Below are 17,575 nucleotides of genomic sequence, written 5' to 3'. Positions count from 1 at the left end.
GCTGGAGAAGTTGGCGGTTCATTCTACTGTGGCGACCCCGGATTAATAAAGGGACTAAGCCGACAAGAAAATGAATAAATGGATATGTTTTCACCTCCTTTTTAACACTTACTGCATTTTAGATGTAAAAAGCTATGATACAGAATATTTAGCTAAAGCTTGACTACAAAATAAATTGTAAATCAAATCGAAATCAAAATCTGTCAAAAAAAAATTGCAATTAGATATTTTCCCCAAATCTTATAGCCCTATATACACGCGATCACACATCCACAGACAAGCCTTGAATCAAATAAATTCAGTTCAATGCGTTTTTATTTGCAAAAAAAAAAAAAAAAAACTTCCTCTTCACAAACTGCTACTTCTAAGCTTTGTATACTAACATCCAAAAACTATTTTGAAATCACTCAGGAGTGAATTTTGTCCACTTGCATTAGAAAGGCATGTCAAATTTAGCTGGCACTGTGACATTAGATGGCCTGAGTTCATCTGAGGCGCTCACATACTGTACAAATAAAAAAGTGTCAGCAAACGGCCCTGAAACGAATCAAGTGTTGCCATGGGCTGCCAGAATCGACAAGCACACAAACAGATTTTGCATTGCTGGTGACAATGCAACAGCACGAATCTGGCAAAATGAAGATATGCACACTTCTATTTGCAAGCCGCATCAGTTTAGCTGTGAACATCCTCTCCATACCCGTGGTGGAAACATAAAGGCTGCTGATGCTGCACAATGTGAGTCATTTACAACTGAGATATTAACAAAAAATGTGCAGCCATTGCATGCATTTTAGGACAACAATTTGACTATTAATTATGCAGCTCTTAGCACATAAACTATGTGTTAATTAGACTATGGTCAGTGAGATGGTTTATGCTTTTGAAAGAAGTCTTATATGTTCATGATTGCTGTAGTTATTTACTTAAAATACAATTTAAATTAAATACAGAAAATAAAAAATACATACATAAAATAAAAATAATACATTTTCAATAATTTATTTCTGCATTGCAAATCTGAATATTGAATAGTCTTTTTGTTTTTTTGCTTTGTTTAATTTCAAAATAATTTTTATTTTCTAAAAAAAAAAAAACTTGTTCACAATCATTTGAGTAGTTTACATAGCTTTAACAATACATTATCTGATTTTTGTATTAATAAAAAGGGAAAGAAAGAAAATCTCCACAAAGGAGATTAATAATGCTGTGATCTTCCTGTATTTTGGCCCTCACAATATACAGAGTATATAGAGGAATCAGAAAGTGAAATTCAAGACCTTTTTAAACTTTTTTAAGACTCTTTCCGTACATTTTAAGATCGTATGACCACTTTTCAATCAGAAACACTGACAGTACACTTACAGTATATTTACTAAATATTAATGTAAGAATCAAATCCAAAACTAAAACATTATTCATTTATTGAATACAAATCTATTAAATCTAGCTAATTCAGCGGGTTGGCGCCTATAGAACTGCAGAAATAATGGTGTTGCCTTGGTTACTGCAGTAAACTAAGCAGCATGATGTCAAATCTAGCATTAAATTTCTCTTTTTTGCTTTATCAACTTTTAAGACCCCACAGGCATCCTGATATAGCTAAACCAGCGCACACACACACACACACACTGTGTTTAATAAACATAATGGTTTTTATACTCTATAAACACACACACACAGACACAGACACACACACACACACACACACACACACACACACACACACTGTGTTTTATAAACATAATGATTTTTATACTCTATAAACACACACACACACGGAGACACACACACACACACACACACACACACGCGCACACACACACTGCATTTTTATATTTGTAAAATTTTGTTTTGATTTATGAGCTGTTTTCCAAATAGGGACCAAAAATGGACATTTGGTTCCCACAATGCCAGGAATACCAGTATGTTTTGACCTTGTGGGAACATTTGATTGCCACCAAGCGGTAACCTTTCGCTCTCCCTTGTGAAGGCAATACAGAAGTAACTAAAACTACAATTCATCGACTCGCCTTTGGGGGCTGGCTCCAGGAAGACCAGATGTTCACTGGCTGGAATACTTAATTGGACAATTTTACAGCTGATAAAAACATGTTTACAGCCTTTTACAAAAGATGGTTTTGGTTTATTTACCCTTCATGACAACTGCAAGGTTTTTTTTCACTCATTCCTTTTCTTTTATTAAGTTATATTAAGTCTGCATAATTAAGGGCGTGGCCACTCTCAATGGTCACCGTCATGTCATTCTGGCTGATTAGCTGCTGAACTTGGCGTATACATCATATTTTTGTTTTGTTTTATGTGACTTTACACAGTCAATTGCCTTTTGGAATTATTTCCTACAATTATCAGATAAAAGGCATGTTGTGTGCACTCAATTGTGCTCCTCCTGTAGAAAAGCATCATAAGAATAAAGTTTGGTGGCTCAATGTATTGCCACAGTGTTTTTAAAAAACTAAACACTTTATTAATATAGTTGTATACTCAACCAAGCACATGTGGTCAGAACACAACTGAGTCGCAGGTAATGAAGTATTAAGCGTTTCTCCCAAACAAAGGCCTGTCTAAGCAAAATGTTAGCAGGCATCTGTGGCTCTGCTCATGCTCCACCTCTTTGCCCTTGTTTGGTATCCCCTGGTTGCTGCAATGATGCGAAAAAAAAACGATGATGGTTGGCCATACCTACTTGTACGTTCAGATCTTTTGTCTATGGTTCTATAATGTCCGGAATATCAGTCAATTTTGACCTTGTGGGGACATTTGGTTCTCAAAATGTCAGGAATACATGGTACACACACAGACATACACCCACTTACCCTAGTATTATTCCTCTCTGCTTTAAGCTCAGAAATCTCCTCCTCTTTTTCTAGCAGCTGCTCTCGACACAAATTCAGCTCCTTCGTCAGGGTCGCAAACTCCTGTCAGAAGACAAAGAGAAAAAGCGAATTCATTTATTAATTTGATATAAATAATGCAATACAGTAGTACAGTATAGTACTACTGTTAGAACAAATAAACACACAACACTCTTAATGTGCGTAGACAGGTTTGCTATTTTTTCTTTCTGATATTCTTCAGCTACTGTATATAAATTCTCTCGTGGAATGGTCACCCTCAGTCCCCCAAAGACTTCTTCATGCATTTACTGTGTAAAGACCTTGTGATTAATGTCATTTACTGATCTATCATGAGGAAATGAGAAACGGTCATGGCCCACAGAGCTTCGGAGTTGGTGAAGCTTCATGTCCTGTTCCCACAATCACAAGCCTTTTGTTGACCAGGGCCACACATTTTGAACACAAGACCACACAGAGACATATCATTCATTTCAGAGTATAAGACAAAAACGTCACAATGAAAAAAAATAAATAAATAAACAACACCACTAGTTTGAGAAATCATCAAAACAGTTTAATGCATAACTTATAAATTTTTATTTGTATGAAATTTTTTTTACTTAAAATATTTATTTTACTATTTATTTGTAAAGTTGTTATTTGTATTTTAAATATATATATATATTATTAATATATATATTAATATATATATTTTTTTATCTTTCTTTTTTTAAGTTATGTTATCAATTAATTAAATTTTTTTATTTAGATTGTATTTAATGTATTGGATGTTAATAAAAAAAAAAACATCACTGTAAAAGCTAATTTTATATTGATTTGAAAACAAGCATACAAAAACAACAGCAATAAATGAATATTATATTTGTAAGGGTGTCATTTTTTCTAATGTGACATTTAGGCCCAATCCCAATTCTACCCCTTAGCCCTCCCCTTACCCCATAGGTAGATCCACAAATTAGTATTTTTTGCCATTACTATGAGTTTTTACAACAAACAAGCACATGTTTTAACATATTCATAATCAAGCTCTTAGAGTTAAAAAAAAAAAAAGCTAAAATAAAAACAGCAAAATTTCACTATCAATAATACATAATAATAACTCCTGTATAGCTGTCTCACAACATTCTGACATTCAATGACATTCGAATACCCTGTCAGAAAAGTCTAGTGGCTGGGAATCAGCTTTTTACAGTGTCTGCTATAATGTTAATGTTGTTTTTGTGTGTTTACATTGATGAATATGGCCATAGTGTAAATGCACAGTGCAGTTAGGATATTATTGCCCCATAATGTTGTGATGATAACATGATATATGCCTTCAGTGATTTCCTGAAGAAAAATACCAAGAAATAACGCAACTGGAATAACTACAGCAGTCATGATCGTTGATTTTATATGAAGCAAAAGATCGCGATGACATATAATGACATATGATGTGTGCATGTGAAGTAGTGCTGTCTCATTTCTAAGGGGTACATTTTGAAGCTCTTTCCCTTTGCACTCTGTTTCAAGGGTCAATGGGAAGGGGTAGGGGTACAAAAATGGAATTGGGATTGGGCCTTGGACATTTAGACTTGCACTCTATTCAGCAGGTAATCAACTTGAGATTTTTTTATAATGATCCAGTTAGCCAAACAAATTTGTCTTTTAACACAAAATTCATATTATTTGCAGTGTGGTCTTAAGATGAGCGAATCTGGTAAAATTCAGATCAATGATCTAGGAGGAGTTGAAAAAAGAGAGCTATAAGTGAAAACCAACATAACAGGGAAGAATCAAAATAGCTGATAAGAGAAAACTGGGTATTGTTTAACTCTGTGCTGCTTCAAATCTACAAAGAGACCAAACAGAGGCAAAAAAAACAACTAAACAAACCCATTGTAATTGCTCCAGATAGGTCTGTCGTGATAACAATATCGATGTTATTGCACAATATACTGAGGTGAAATAGCTCATCAAAAACCTTGCAACTTTATCTTGACATTTTATTAATCAAGTGAATCCCACTAACATTAACACATGCATTTCTCAAACAGCCGCTCTGATTTGGGTTCGACTCTCAGTCCCGTCGGCATCTAGGCAGCAGTCTTGCGTGGCTCAATTGCTCTGTTCTCCAAAGTGCCCCGGCCGGGCCTCTGGCATTAGTCCCAGTTAACCCAGCTGTTCCTCGTGGTCTTTTGGGAAACTTTCAGGGCACTGTTGAAGCATGTCAAAACCCCCTCCTGCTTCGGCATACATGCTTTCATACGCTCTTTAATTCAAGTGCACAAAATACTAGGGGGCTGAAAAAAGAGTCACATGGATTTTCTACAGATGGTGAACTGTCATCCTTGCAACAGAGGGATGTGAAAGTGTTTTGCTATGGAGGATAAATAACATACTCTTTGAGTGGATGTGGAAGGGTTTAAATCTTAAAAAAAAAAAAAACACATCTTAAATAAAATCAAATCACTGCAGGTTTCCAAAGAAATCAGAAGAATCAAGCATTCAGGATTACATAAATGCGCATACAAAAAAAGAGAAAAGCTTTTTACAAGCCATCTTATTTACAGCGATAGTCAGGCTCTATTATGAGCTCAAACTTTTTTTAATTAGACAGAGTTGGGAGTAGCTTGTTCATTTTTCAACAATGCATCATATAATGATAGTTAAACAATAAGCTACCTCATTGTTTAGGAAACACATCCAATATTGACTAGCAACTGGTAAAAAAGTATTGCTTATGTCAATGCTATTTAATGCTGTGGATTGACAATTCATAAAATCTAGTTTCAAATTCAAATGAAAAGTTATATTCTTTGGTTTTTAGAATTGTCATTTAATTCAAAACTCTGAGAGACATTAAATATTTGCCTTCCTGGACTATGGCAGATCCCAAAGTAATGCAAAAAGGGTCTCAACTACTGTGCCATTGTCTTTGTAGATCCATTCAGACTGAATAAACTCTTTTGTTAATTAGATTTGGATGGATGAAGCATAAGTGTGTGAACAGGTTCTGAAACTATCTATTTGCTGACTTGTTTAGCTACGTCCATCTTAACCCTGACCCCCAAAACATATATAATAGCAGGGCGCAACAATAAAGACTGCCTGATGACCCAGGGCCAGAAAGTGAGACGCTCGGAACAGTAGAAAGGATGGTGCCTTGTCACTAAATTTTTGGCTGCGACTGTTTTTCAATTGCGTGCAAACACAGTCTTATGCTGAGTTCAGACTGCAAGATTTTAGCCCTGATTTTGATTTGGCGACAGGTTTTGAGAAATCACTGACAAATGCCTGAAATCACAGGCAAATCGGTGCTTGTTCATGTGAGCATCAATCACAGAGTGTGAACTATTAAAGACGCAACCTAAGAAAATCGCAGATGAGTCGCCGATGCTCGTGAGATATTTGGTGTGCTAAATATCTGATGCTGTCAGCGATTCAAATCACGCCTTGTGAAATGAGTTTTCACAAAAAATAACATTGCCGATCACCTATAGCCAATGAGAAAGCAGCATTCACTAGTATGGGTACTTGCAAGCCAGCGGGAGGCTGGGGGAGAAGTTAAAAAGTGCTCCTTTTCAGTTTATTTTGACCCAAGAAATGGAGGAAAACTAGTGGAAATTTGGCAGCAGCACTTATGTCTGGCCCGTGTTTGACATGTCATCTGAGCAATATCATAACTGGGTCAAAAAATAATAAAGTTGAGGAGAAATTGCAAATTCCCTTCAAACCCAGGTGAGCAAATATGTACATTTTCTACCCCTTTAAAGGCTTCTTTCTCAATATGTAGTTAATAACAAAAGATATACGATGTGTTTTTGATTGTGACGCGTAGTTTGGACAAAGTTGTCGGCGATTCTTCGTATTGTAAAGTCATGCAGTGTGAAACCCCCTGTCGCCGATCCGTCTTGCAATGTAAACAAAGCAGTGACGAAACGCCTGCCCAGATAGTCATGCAGTGTGAAAACATCTGTGACACGATTTCTTTAAAAATTATGCAGTCTGAACTCATTAGGGTGCTTTCACACCCAAATGTTTGTTCGTGAAGCCCAGTTAGCGTGGTTCGCTTGGCATATGTGAATCCTGCAATCATACTCAGATCCGCACTAAATCAATCAGTCCGACATCGCGATAGAAGGACCACAGACACCTGATTCCAAAATGCAAAGTTTTTTTCCCCATACGGTGGGCAACACATCAAATTTCAATAAAACTACACTCTTCCAGTGATTCATACTCGCATCCAATATCTTGTTTGTTATGGGGGCATTAATGAAATGTTCCTGAATGAAAGTGAAAGTGCCAAACTGCAGTTAAAGTTGACAAACTAAAAATGAAAGACTCAAAACTACATGAAACTCCAGAGGAAATGTGGATAGCGTGGTAATGCAATGATGTTAACCGAATTATGTGCTATAACATGCAAAACAGGATCATGAAAGGAACATTCAAAAAGCAACTCGTAAACACCCTAAATTATATTATTGTCCTATTCAGATTAAGGTAAATAATTTGGTTACTTATGTCCATGTAAACATAGTCATTGACTTAATAAATATGCAAATAAAAACTGTGAAAATAAAATAAAAAGTGAAACGTTTATGAACACCCAGGATTAACAGTTAACACCAGCATTTGGAAACATTAAGCAAAATAACCCAGAATTCCCAGGATTTGTGGATCAGGGTTAACTATTTTAAACGTGAAAAGCTCTTATCTAATTGACTGGTAATTCATGCTAATTGAGAGATAATCATATTGATGGCGAGTTTATATCAACCAACTACATTCAGGCTATTGGGTCAGCAATGTTTGCCAAGCTAAATGAAAACTTTCGAGGTCATACATTGTGTTAGTGTGCTGTTTTTCTGCTTTTTGAATAACGCTGCTTGACTGAAATGCAGGGGCAGAAAGGACCGGGAGGGGGAAGAGGAAAAGGAAAATAGGTCAGTGCGTTCATTTGATTTTTTTCACAGGAGTGGAGGAGCAGGCAGGAAGGCAAGTTCAAATCCACAAACAGATGTTGCATCTTCTGCCTCTTCCAATCACAGCAGACACTTTTGAAAAACCAACCATTTGTCTGATATGACAGGCTATGGGTGAAAATAAAGACACTAAAAACATGTTGTATTAAAAAAAGCAATTCTATTTCAATCTGCCATGGCTCTTCAACAAAAGCTCGAGAATACAAACAAAAAAGCTGAACTGAAAACATGAATTTGGGGTTTGTCTTCAGAGCTGTTTCAGAGTTGAATTCAAAGCTAAATTGTGTCTCCCAACTTTAGAAGCAACACAAGAGGATTTCAGTGCTGAGGTTTTGCATCTGAAGCCCTGGATTATGTTTGTATTGTAACTTGTGAGCGTGAAAAGCTGAAATCCCCCCAGTTAGTATCCGACTTACTTTCTCATCTAGAACTTGTGCTTCTGCTTAGATGTATGCATTAAACTTTTTAACTCTTAAAGTAAGCCCAACAACAATTGACAGTAGAAATACAAAAATACCCACATATGAAAGCATATTTTGAAATCAATATAGGGTGCTTTCTATTATTGCTTTTAAAGGGATAATTCACCTAAAAATGAAATTGTCATCATTTATGAATTTTCCTCTTTTTTTACTTGTTTGAGTTTCTTCTGTTGTAATGTAATGTGTATTTATATAGCGCATTTATTGTGTAAGGCCATACACATAGGGGGGGGGTTGGGGGTGGGTGGGGTGGGGGGCTCTCCACACCACCACCAGTGTGCAGCATCCACTTGAAAAGAGTTTCTTTTGAACATGAAAAAAAGATTTACTTAGCAATGTTGGGGAAAAAAAATTGTATTTGACATCTCTAATTTTTTTTGTTACTAATGAATATTAATTGCTGCATGTTTCCTGGATTCTTCACAATATTTTTATTTTGTGTTCAACAGAGGAAAAAAGTCAACGATTGTGGAATTAGTAGGGAAATGTCCTATGAAAAAAAATGGATGAAATCCTATAAGAATAAAAAAAAATTAACATTTTACTCAAACTCATACCTAATAAATCCAGTAAATCGTAAGAAATTTCAAGAGGTATCTTAACGTTTTTCACATATTATTGGACTAACAGTTCACAGCAAAACACTATTTTCAGGCTTTAAAAATCACCTTTAGTCCAATTCAATTTAATTCAAGTTTATTTGTAGAGCTTTTTTCACAACAATTATTGTTTGAAAGCAGCTTTAAAACAAGATACACATCGTTGCATTACAATTCCATGTGCTAAATCCTACACCATATATATTTCAGTTTAATCTCAAAACAAGGAAAAGAGAATGCATAATGAAATTCCCAATAAAACTGATATATAGCCTAAACAGTTTCATAATTAATATGGCACCATCAAGCCCTACAGGTGTTAAAATGAACCGTTTCCAACAGCTATGATAACTATTGTGCCTTTAAAAAAGCCTGTTATAAGCTCCAATAACAGTGACGATAATGTGGCCCAGGGGTGTCACTAGGAGCATTCTGGAGCATTGTAATCTCAGAATAAATGTTATTCTCTATGTTCAACCGAACCAACACTGGTGAAATCAGTGTAGCCAAATTAAAAACAAACTGACACATGCGCGCAGAAAACTATAACGCGCACCTCTCGCACCGCTCCTACTTAACGCTGACGCGCTGCTCTCCTGGTGTGTATTTCCCTTGTTAACTTGCATGATGAAATGCGTGTTACTCATGCGCCGCACATACATTGTGAAACCAGCATAACAGCCTTTCATGCAGGTGTCGGCACATATTGTGTTTTGCAAGTCGACCAAACTAAAAGTTATAATAATTTAACGATGATCTTATTTCCACAAGCATAGCAATGAAGAAGAAAGGAGGCATGAGTCATGTAGGTAAGAATAAATAAATTCATTTTCATCAATTTAATCAATGATCTTAGCATATCACTCCAGTTGTGTCTTTACATTGTTTTCCGGTTACCTTTAAGATTGATTTCTTTAATATTTATAATATTATTTGTATAATAATAATATCAATAATAATAATATTAATAATACTTTTATTTATTTAAAATAAATATAAATATTTTTCAACATTTATTAATAATAAATATTAAAAATAAGTGGAGTGGGGGGCTTTTGAGGAGGGGCCATAGTCCTGGTCCTCAATGCGAAAAACAGTAATGATATCAGAATACAACTAAACATAATTCTGAATTTCTCTTGTCAAAATATTACCTGAATATTATTTTTTTTACACAAACTTCATTCTATCTATTAAAAAAAATCTTGAATTTGTGGACTTGTCTAGACTGGAAAGACTGAACCATATTTGTGCTTTGATTGACTTAATATAATAAGCAACAGCAAGAACATTATTACATCAATATTTTTGCAATTTTATCTCCTAACCCTAATCTCAAAAATGTCTACCTGGGATTTCTGTCAGCCCACCCTTCTGTGGGTGGCAAGAACAGGGCCTGCTGTAGCATAACTTTTATTTTAAGAAAGAAAGAAAGAAAGAAAGAAAGAAAGAAAGAAAGAAAGAAAGAAAGAAAGAAAGAATAAAAAGATCACCAAATGTAATGCGCTCTAATTAAAGTTAATTTTAATGGATAACTAATATGTAAAAAAGAGCTAAATTATAGGTGTATACACTAAAATATGCTGGGTTTCACATAATTGATATATTATTAAATAAGTTAACTGATTAGTTTTTACAAATTTAAGTGGATTAAACAAAATAATTAAGTTGCCCCCCCCAAAGAAAACCTCAACAATTGTGTTGTTTTAGCTTATTTTAAAGAGCCCCTATTATGCATTAAAAAGCTTCTATTTTGGTTTTGGGGGTCTGATATGCATGTAAGGTCAAAAAACACTTTCACTGTTTTATAATCTGCTTTTATTTTTAACTAATTATCCCAACGACTTCATCGTGAGACAGACAGAAATGCCCAGCACGGCTTATCAACAAGTAGTCAGAGTGCAGAGTGTATGTGTGAGCCCAATGCAGGAGTGCATTAAAGCAATGCAGTTTAACACCAGCATTTTACTCTACTCTTAACCATAAGTGAACACAGTGACACACATTCAGTATTAATCCACACAGCGGCAAAAGCTGAACTATTTTCATGAGATGACAACTTACAGTATGAGATGTGAATGTAGTTATATTTGTTTCATCTTAAGGTCTCACGAGAACACTGTTAGTTCTTAACAACCTACAATATTTGGCTTTTTTCTGTACTTTCGAGGGCTATAAACTACCTTGAAAAGATTTCTAAAGCTCTTTAGAATCAAGACAATGTTTGGCACAGCAGCTGAAGTCACTAAGGAGCTTCTAAAATGTCAAAAGGGCTTGGAAAATGTGCTGAATTGGTAAAGGTGAGAAAAGTCCACATTGTGTTGTCTGGCAATGTGACCTTGTCGGCAGGTGAGTAGTGTTGAGCTCCTGGGATTTCTCTGTGTTTGGTTGTTAAAAGCCTTGGGATTAAGGAAAGGGAAGGAATATTGCCAAATACAGCAGCGTTTCTGAGCACAGGATTAAGACATGGCACAGTCTGCATTACTATAGGCAACAACAGATATCATTCACACATACATTATAGGCATCAGTCAATATGCCACAAATGGTTGGGGCAGTGTACATCAGGTTTGATAGAACAATACTGTTTTATAATAGTATAAATATATTCATATCTTTTTTTTTTTAATTTCCAGACTTTACATAGGGTCAACCATTTATGAAATTCAAGAATAGAACAAAATATTAAACATTTTATGCCATTTTGCATTTTCTTCATATCCACACATTTGTTACATCATTGTTGTTGCTTAAGCTCTAATTACATTTAAAACATTTTTCTTTCTTTTTTTTTTTTCGACTGGCACAACACTAATCTCCTTTACAGCTGTTTCAGTGGTAATCAGAAGACAGGCCCACAGTCACAGGCCCACACTAGGCCAACAACAGGGCTTGTCTTAACAAACAAGCAAATCTGTATAGACCCCACCCCCACAAAACCACATGGCTATAAAGACTGGCAATTGACTATTTCGACTGAAAGGTAAGACTTCATTCGCTGTGGTGACAGCCATGCTGAGCGTTGAACTTTACCCTATTTATAGTGATGCTAGCAAACTGTCTTTGTGCCTGTACTCCTTTACTTAACTTAGCTTTATTTAACTTTTCTCCAATTTTTTTCTGGCTCACTTAAAATGTTTACAAACAACAACAACAACAAGCTAATCCCCAGCAAAAATCAGCCCATGATGAAGCATATACAGTATGAATTGTTTCTCTAGCCTTGATGTTACAATCAGATGTGTGCACGTTTAATAATGGTTCAGAATACTGATACTGTACATCTAAATGCAAAACTAATTAGCGCAAGAAATGTGTCCATTTGGAGGTTTTGTACATGATTATTGACTTTTTAACAGTAAATATGAGTGTGATGTGGCTTAATCATGGCGATCAATGTAAGATTGAACTCAGTAAATAAATAAAATGCAAATACTAACAAATTACCTTTACATTAAATGCAATTTAGACTAATCAATGACATCAAAACCAAAATCAAATAAAATTATACTGAAGAAACAACAAGATATGAAGTGATATAAATAAATAGCATGAATGAAAGTCTTCTCCCATTAGATATCTGAATAGATTAGTTGTGAAAGCATAATTTTAATGATAATTACGGGGGAAGATATTTATGTATTATAGTTTCTCTTAATTTGTAATTCTTTTCATTTTTATACAGTGTGATTTTAATGTGTAACTTTACAAAAATATATAATTTTTAGAAAAACGGATATAACACTTAAAAACTTCAATTGCCCAAAATGAAAACTATTGAATTGTCATGAAACTGTTATGGTGTTTCCCATTGTAATCTGTAGACAAGATGGAATTAGTCATGACTTTGTTAACAAAATAACCTAACATCTAACATCAATCAAACTGAATGAATGGAGTTGGAAATGGAGTATGGGTGGGAAGAAATGCTAAAAGCTTTAATTAACCACCTCAAGCTATCTGCAAGATGACTATATCTGGCACAATGTACATTCAGCTTGAAATCTGCTCCATCTTTATTTTCTTCAGTGGGCGTCAATTAGCTTGTTTACATGCTGAAAAGCCAGCAAAATGTCAATGAAAAATCATAATGGTGTTTAAGCCAAATCCTTTCAAAGCAGTCCTTTTTAACAAAGTGTGTGTTTAAATGGGGCATAAAGCATATAAATACACCACAAAGGTTTCCTTTTTAGATAAGTGATTTGTTGAATTAGAATCAATTGAATCAATTTACAAAATCGCTTGAACTAATTTAAGAAAATTAATCAAACTGAGCATTTAAAGGTCTTTTCACTGTTGGTTTGTAAAGTCTGGGTCAAAAACCAGGGGGGTGAAAGCGGGGGTGGGGGAGTATAACTGAGGGCGCGGGTGGTGAAGGTAGTGTAGCGGACGCCGCCCTCTCTATCATGCCGCCCTAAACGCGGATATAACTGAGGGCGCGGGTGGTGAGGGTAGTGTCTGGGACGCCGCCTCTATGGATGAGCCAGCCCTGCCCCTACCCCAACTCTAAACCCAACCATAAAAGTAATGTAAAAACAGATCTGGATCTGGAGTCTTCTTTTTTAGTATAGATGATTAACCATGTGGATGGATGATAACAGCCTTCTGAGCCTACCAATAGACCAATTACCATGTTTGTAAACATTCAGGATGCGCGTGCAGGGAGGTGGCAGAAAGCAACCGGGAGCCCTAGCATTTACAGCGAGGGAATGACATCAGATGTGGTGCAGAGTTTGTTGTTGTCTTAGAAATAAGATATATTACTTACATATTATATATATTATTTACATAATGCTTACAGCATATTATAACAGCTCGTCACCCAGTGACAAGCACAGTGATTCAGCAAAATTAACGTTAAAGTGAGCGGCGTTCATCTGACAGGTCCATTTGCGATAGCACCCTCCCAATGAATATTGGTAAGACGAAATGACCAAGCATCCAGCCCAAAATATACAATCTCTTTGAAGCTCTGAGTGATTTTACAAGACAGAAGTTAAAGGTCTACAAGTCTTTGGATGCCAACAATGTTGCTCTTTGAGGTCATGTGCAATAAATATTGCTCCATGAAGACCAGATTCAAGAGCTAAACACCGATTCCGCCAAGCCAAAGACAAGGAAACAAGACGGAGCTAACGTTATACAAGGCCTGGGTAATTAATCACCAACATGCAAAACAACTGCATTCTGAAAGTGAACTTCACCTGTACGGCAGGGTATGTGAACCTACACATAAAGGTAAAGTTGGTTTTATATTTGCACATTCAGACTTTCTCCTTAATAATATAATTTCATTAAAATATTATTTGCAAACTCTAAAAACGCTAATAAATCATATTAGCAACAGCCAAAGAGTATCAAAGTACAACATTTTTCACAGTCAAATAAACAGTGTTAATGTTGTTTTCAAGTCACACTTGCAGGTTATTTCAGACCGAATATTCAAAGTGCCATGGTAAACAATATAGGGAATGTGTCACAAGCTGTCACTGAATGAATGTGTGAATATAAAACTAAGTTTACCTTAATAAACGTAACTTTCACGTTTCATTCTTAGCATTCAGTGTCAGCAGTTTAATTAACCACATGTAACTGTTTTTGCAGAAATCATTTCTGCAATCAAAAACAAGTAATGAGTATGATTCAGCATAGCGTGAACTGACCTGATATGACATGAGAATGAATACCGCTAAAAAGCTAAAACAGCAGAGAAGTAACTGAATAAAAGATAAGCAGACAACAACTTAACATTACTTAACAATACTAAATATAAATTAATAAAATGATTAATGACATGCCAGTGCCACAGGTCTATGGAGAGTAAATATCAGTCTAGGATACAGCCTATACTTCATGTTTATCTTTGCAATTTACATTATTTACCTCAAAGTAATTGGCCTAATAAAACACTATTAATGTCTCCAACTGCCTCGTCAAGCTCCAATATCAAATAAAGTTACAAAACGAATCAAATTTATGTAATTTAAATGAGCTGCTCATAAATATAAGACCAAAATCACATTTCGAAATACTAGTAATGTCACTTTATGCTTAGAATGACAAGAATTTCAAATGCACAAGGACATGCGAGGATAATATCGAGACCATTTGACCAATTTTTATTTATAGCATTGCTTATTTGACACCACAGCCTATCAAAATAAAATACCCATCAGAGACATTCAAAGTAGGAATATAAAGGTACAGAGACATTTAAAACAATCCACAGATGAAATGTGAACGCTGTGGAGGTGCAAGGTAGCATATTATCAGTTTGTATATTTTTAGCCGAAAATTGTTTGGCTGTTGAAATTAGGTGAATCCCTAAATGAAATCATTATACATATATGGCATTAAACATTTACACTTTCAGCAGCTGAAAACTAAGTGCATTCCTGATTAAAATCATTATGGATATACAAGTAAAGACCCTAATTGTCCATTTTTGATGTGCATTCCAGAGTATAAAAAGCAGACTGAATCTCTTGGCTTGACACTGATGGGCTAGTAAAGCCTGATGTTGGTTGACTTTATACCGCAGCTGCTCTCCTTGGCTCATCTTGCCCTTGGCCTATTGCAAAGAGGGAATTGTTGGAAAATATGCAGAACCTGGTGCTCAATTAGTCGCTAATGGATTGATTCCTGTAAAACACAGCAATTCCTGTGGGATGAGGGTGGATTCGGGCCATGTGCTCCAGGCAGACCATAGAAACAGACGTGAGGTTTGGACAGCAGTGGCCCAAATGCTGACAGGATGCCTGTGGGCACAGGATTAGGTGAAGCACGAGCAAGGAGAGAGACTTTAGGATGGGATTTAATGAGCTCATCTTAGTCCCAGTGCATTCTGATTGATTCAGATGATCAAGATGCTTCATAAATTGTTCATTTTCGGTCAGAAACCAACATCTCACAGATTCACCGCTGCTCCGTCAATCATTTTCCCAAAGAGGTTTTATTTTCACATTAAACTAAGTAAAAAAAAAAAAAGATCAGTTTCGATCGGTTTGTTCGATCTGTCACATTAGACATTTAAAGTAAACTCATTCCAGCTCAACGATGATGAAGAAATGTGAAAAAGAAAAAGCGAGAGTAAAGGCAATCTGCAGCACAGATGGTTTCACTGACAAACCGATGAGAAAATTACACCACTCACTCATCATCGCTGCAGGATATTAAATAAAACACACAAAATATGGCAAGAACATGTCATTTTCAGTCTTGTGTGCTCAGACATGGGTTAATGATAACCCTAACCTCTGCGAAGACATCAGTCTAGGTCAGCGACATAGAAAAGATATAAATCACTTGCTACAGAGAATCCCTTGTGTGGCAATATAGAGTAACATCAAACCTGATGCTGCAGAAAACTACAAAATGTCACTGAAGGACAGAATAAATCAATAAGCCAGTTGAGGTCAGAAGTTACAGTGATTTTACCATGGGAACAAGGCATTTTGTTGTGACCTAAAGCAGAGATGTGGTAAATTCACTAGAGGTGAAATACAACTTAGTTACTAGTTTTGGAATAACTTTTCTATGTAAGAACGTGGATAAACAAGACTTTAGGTTTAACTTTAGATTTCGCATTTAATTTTTGGAAGGAAATAGGCAGTTTTAGAAGAGACTAATGGCCATTTCTGACATTTTAGCAGCATGAGATTCATTTGCAATACTACCCACAGGTTTGAAATATACTTACAGTAGTAATCTTATGAAGCATGAGATTTCATCATAACTCTACAGATCTAATTGAATGTATGCTAAAGAGACTCTGAAAACAGGATGCACACAGTATGTAAATACAGATGAAAGTTTTCAGCACCTCTGAGGTGTGATTTGAGAGCCATGGTAACGCAGACTCGAGCACATCCGCTGTCTTCACCCCTACCAATGAGCCTCCTCAACTTCATGTGTCAGAAATGCTACGAAATCAAATACAGCAGCAGGGCTCTTTGAAATACTTCATTCTGATTGGTCACTGACAGCAGTATGTGAGAAAATCTGCATAAATTACTGTTGTCCCAGGCAACCACTTTCTTACACAGCTGTGCCGAGTGATGACACGAAGTAATTTGTTGTATTCATTTTTCATAGTGTTAACTAAACTTTGAATTCCACATTGAACTTTTATCATTTGTAAGGAAATTTCGATCTGCCGATATATGAGCAGTTTGTCTTACTTTCATAAGAAAAGTTTGAACACACACACACACACACACACAAACAAACACACACACACACACAAAATAAACTAAAATAAATAAAAATATGATTGATTAGAATGTAAGTTGCTTTAACAAAGAATGTAAAAGTTGTTTCAGACAACTTTCGCTAACAAAAATGTTGGGCTCTATTTTAACGATCTAGGCGCAAAATCTAAAGCGCATGGCGCAAAAGCATCAAGGGCATGTCTAAAACCACTTTTGCTATTTTGAGGATGGAAAAATAAGGTTTACCCCCTGGTGCATGGTCTAACAGGTTGTGCTTATTCTCTTAATAAGTTATGAGTGTGTTTTGAGCATAACGTGCATTAAACCAATTAGTTTCATCTCCTATTTCCTTTAAGAGTCAGTTGCGTAGCACCATGGCACATTTTCTATTTACACGGCAGACTGTGTATGTGGAAAAACTGAATGTTTCACTAG

The 17,575-nt window shown here is 35.7% G+C and overlaps 1 protein-coding gene across 40 annotated transcripts in view; it reads right to left on the bottom strand.

Annotated features, from left to right (window-relative positions):
• Positions 1 to 17,575, bottom strand: part of ppfia4 (PTPRF interacting protein alpha 4) — a 205,733-nt gene that overhangs the window by 87,966 nt on the left and 100,192 nt on the right. For all 40 annotated transcript variants that reach the window (XR_012386629.1, XM_009305991.5, XM_021479530.3 and 37 more), the window contains 1 exon segment: positions 2,838 to 2,939. Coding sequence is in view for 39 of the 40 variants with exons in the window: in XM_009305991.5 (XP_009304266.1) it covers positions 2,838 to 2,939 (102 nt within the window). In the remaining variant the exon portion in view is untranslated.

The sequence above is a fragment of the Danio rerio genome, chromosome 11 (assembly GCF_049306965.1).
Source record: "Danio rerio strain Tuebingen ecotype United States chromosome 11, GRCz12tu, whole genome shotgun sequence".
Classification (NCBI taxonomy): Eukaryota; Metazoa; Chordata; class Actinopteri; order Cypriniformes; family Danionidae; genus Danio; species Danio rerio.
Note: the sequence above shows the minus strand (reverse complement) of the source record. Positions and strands in the feature narration are given on the sequence as shown.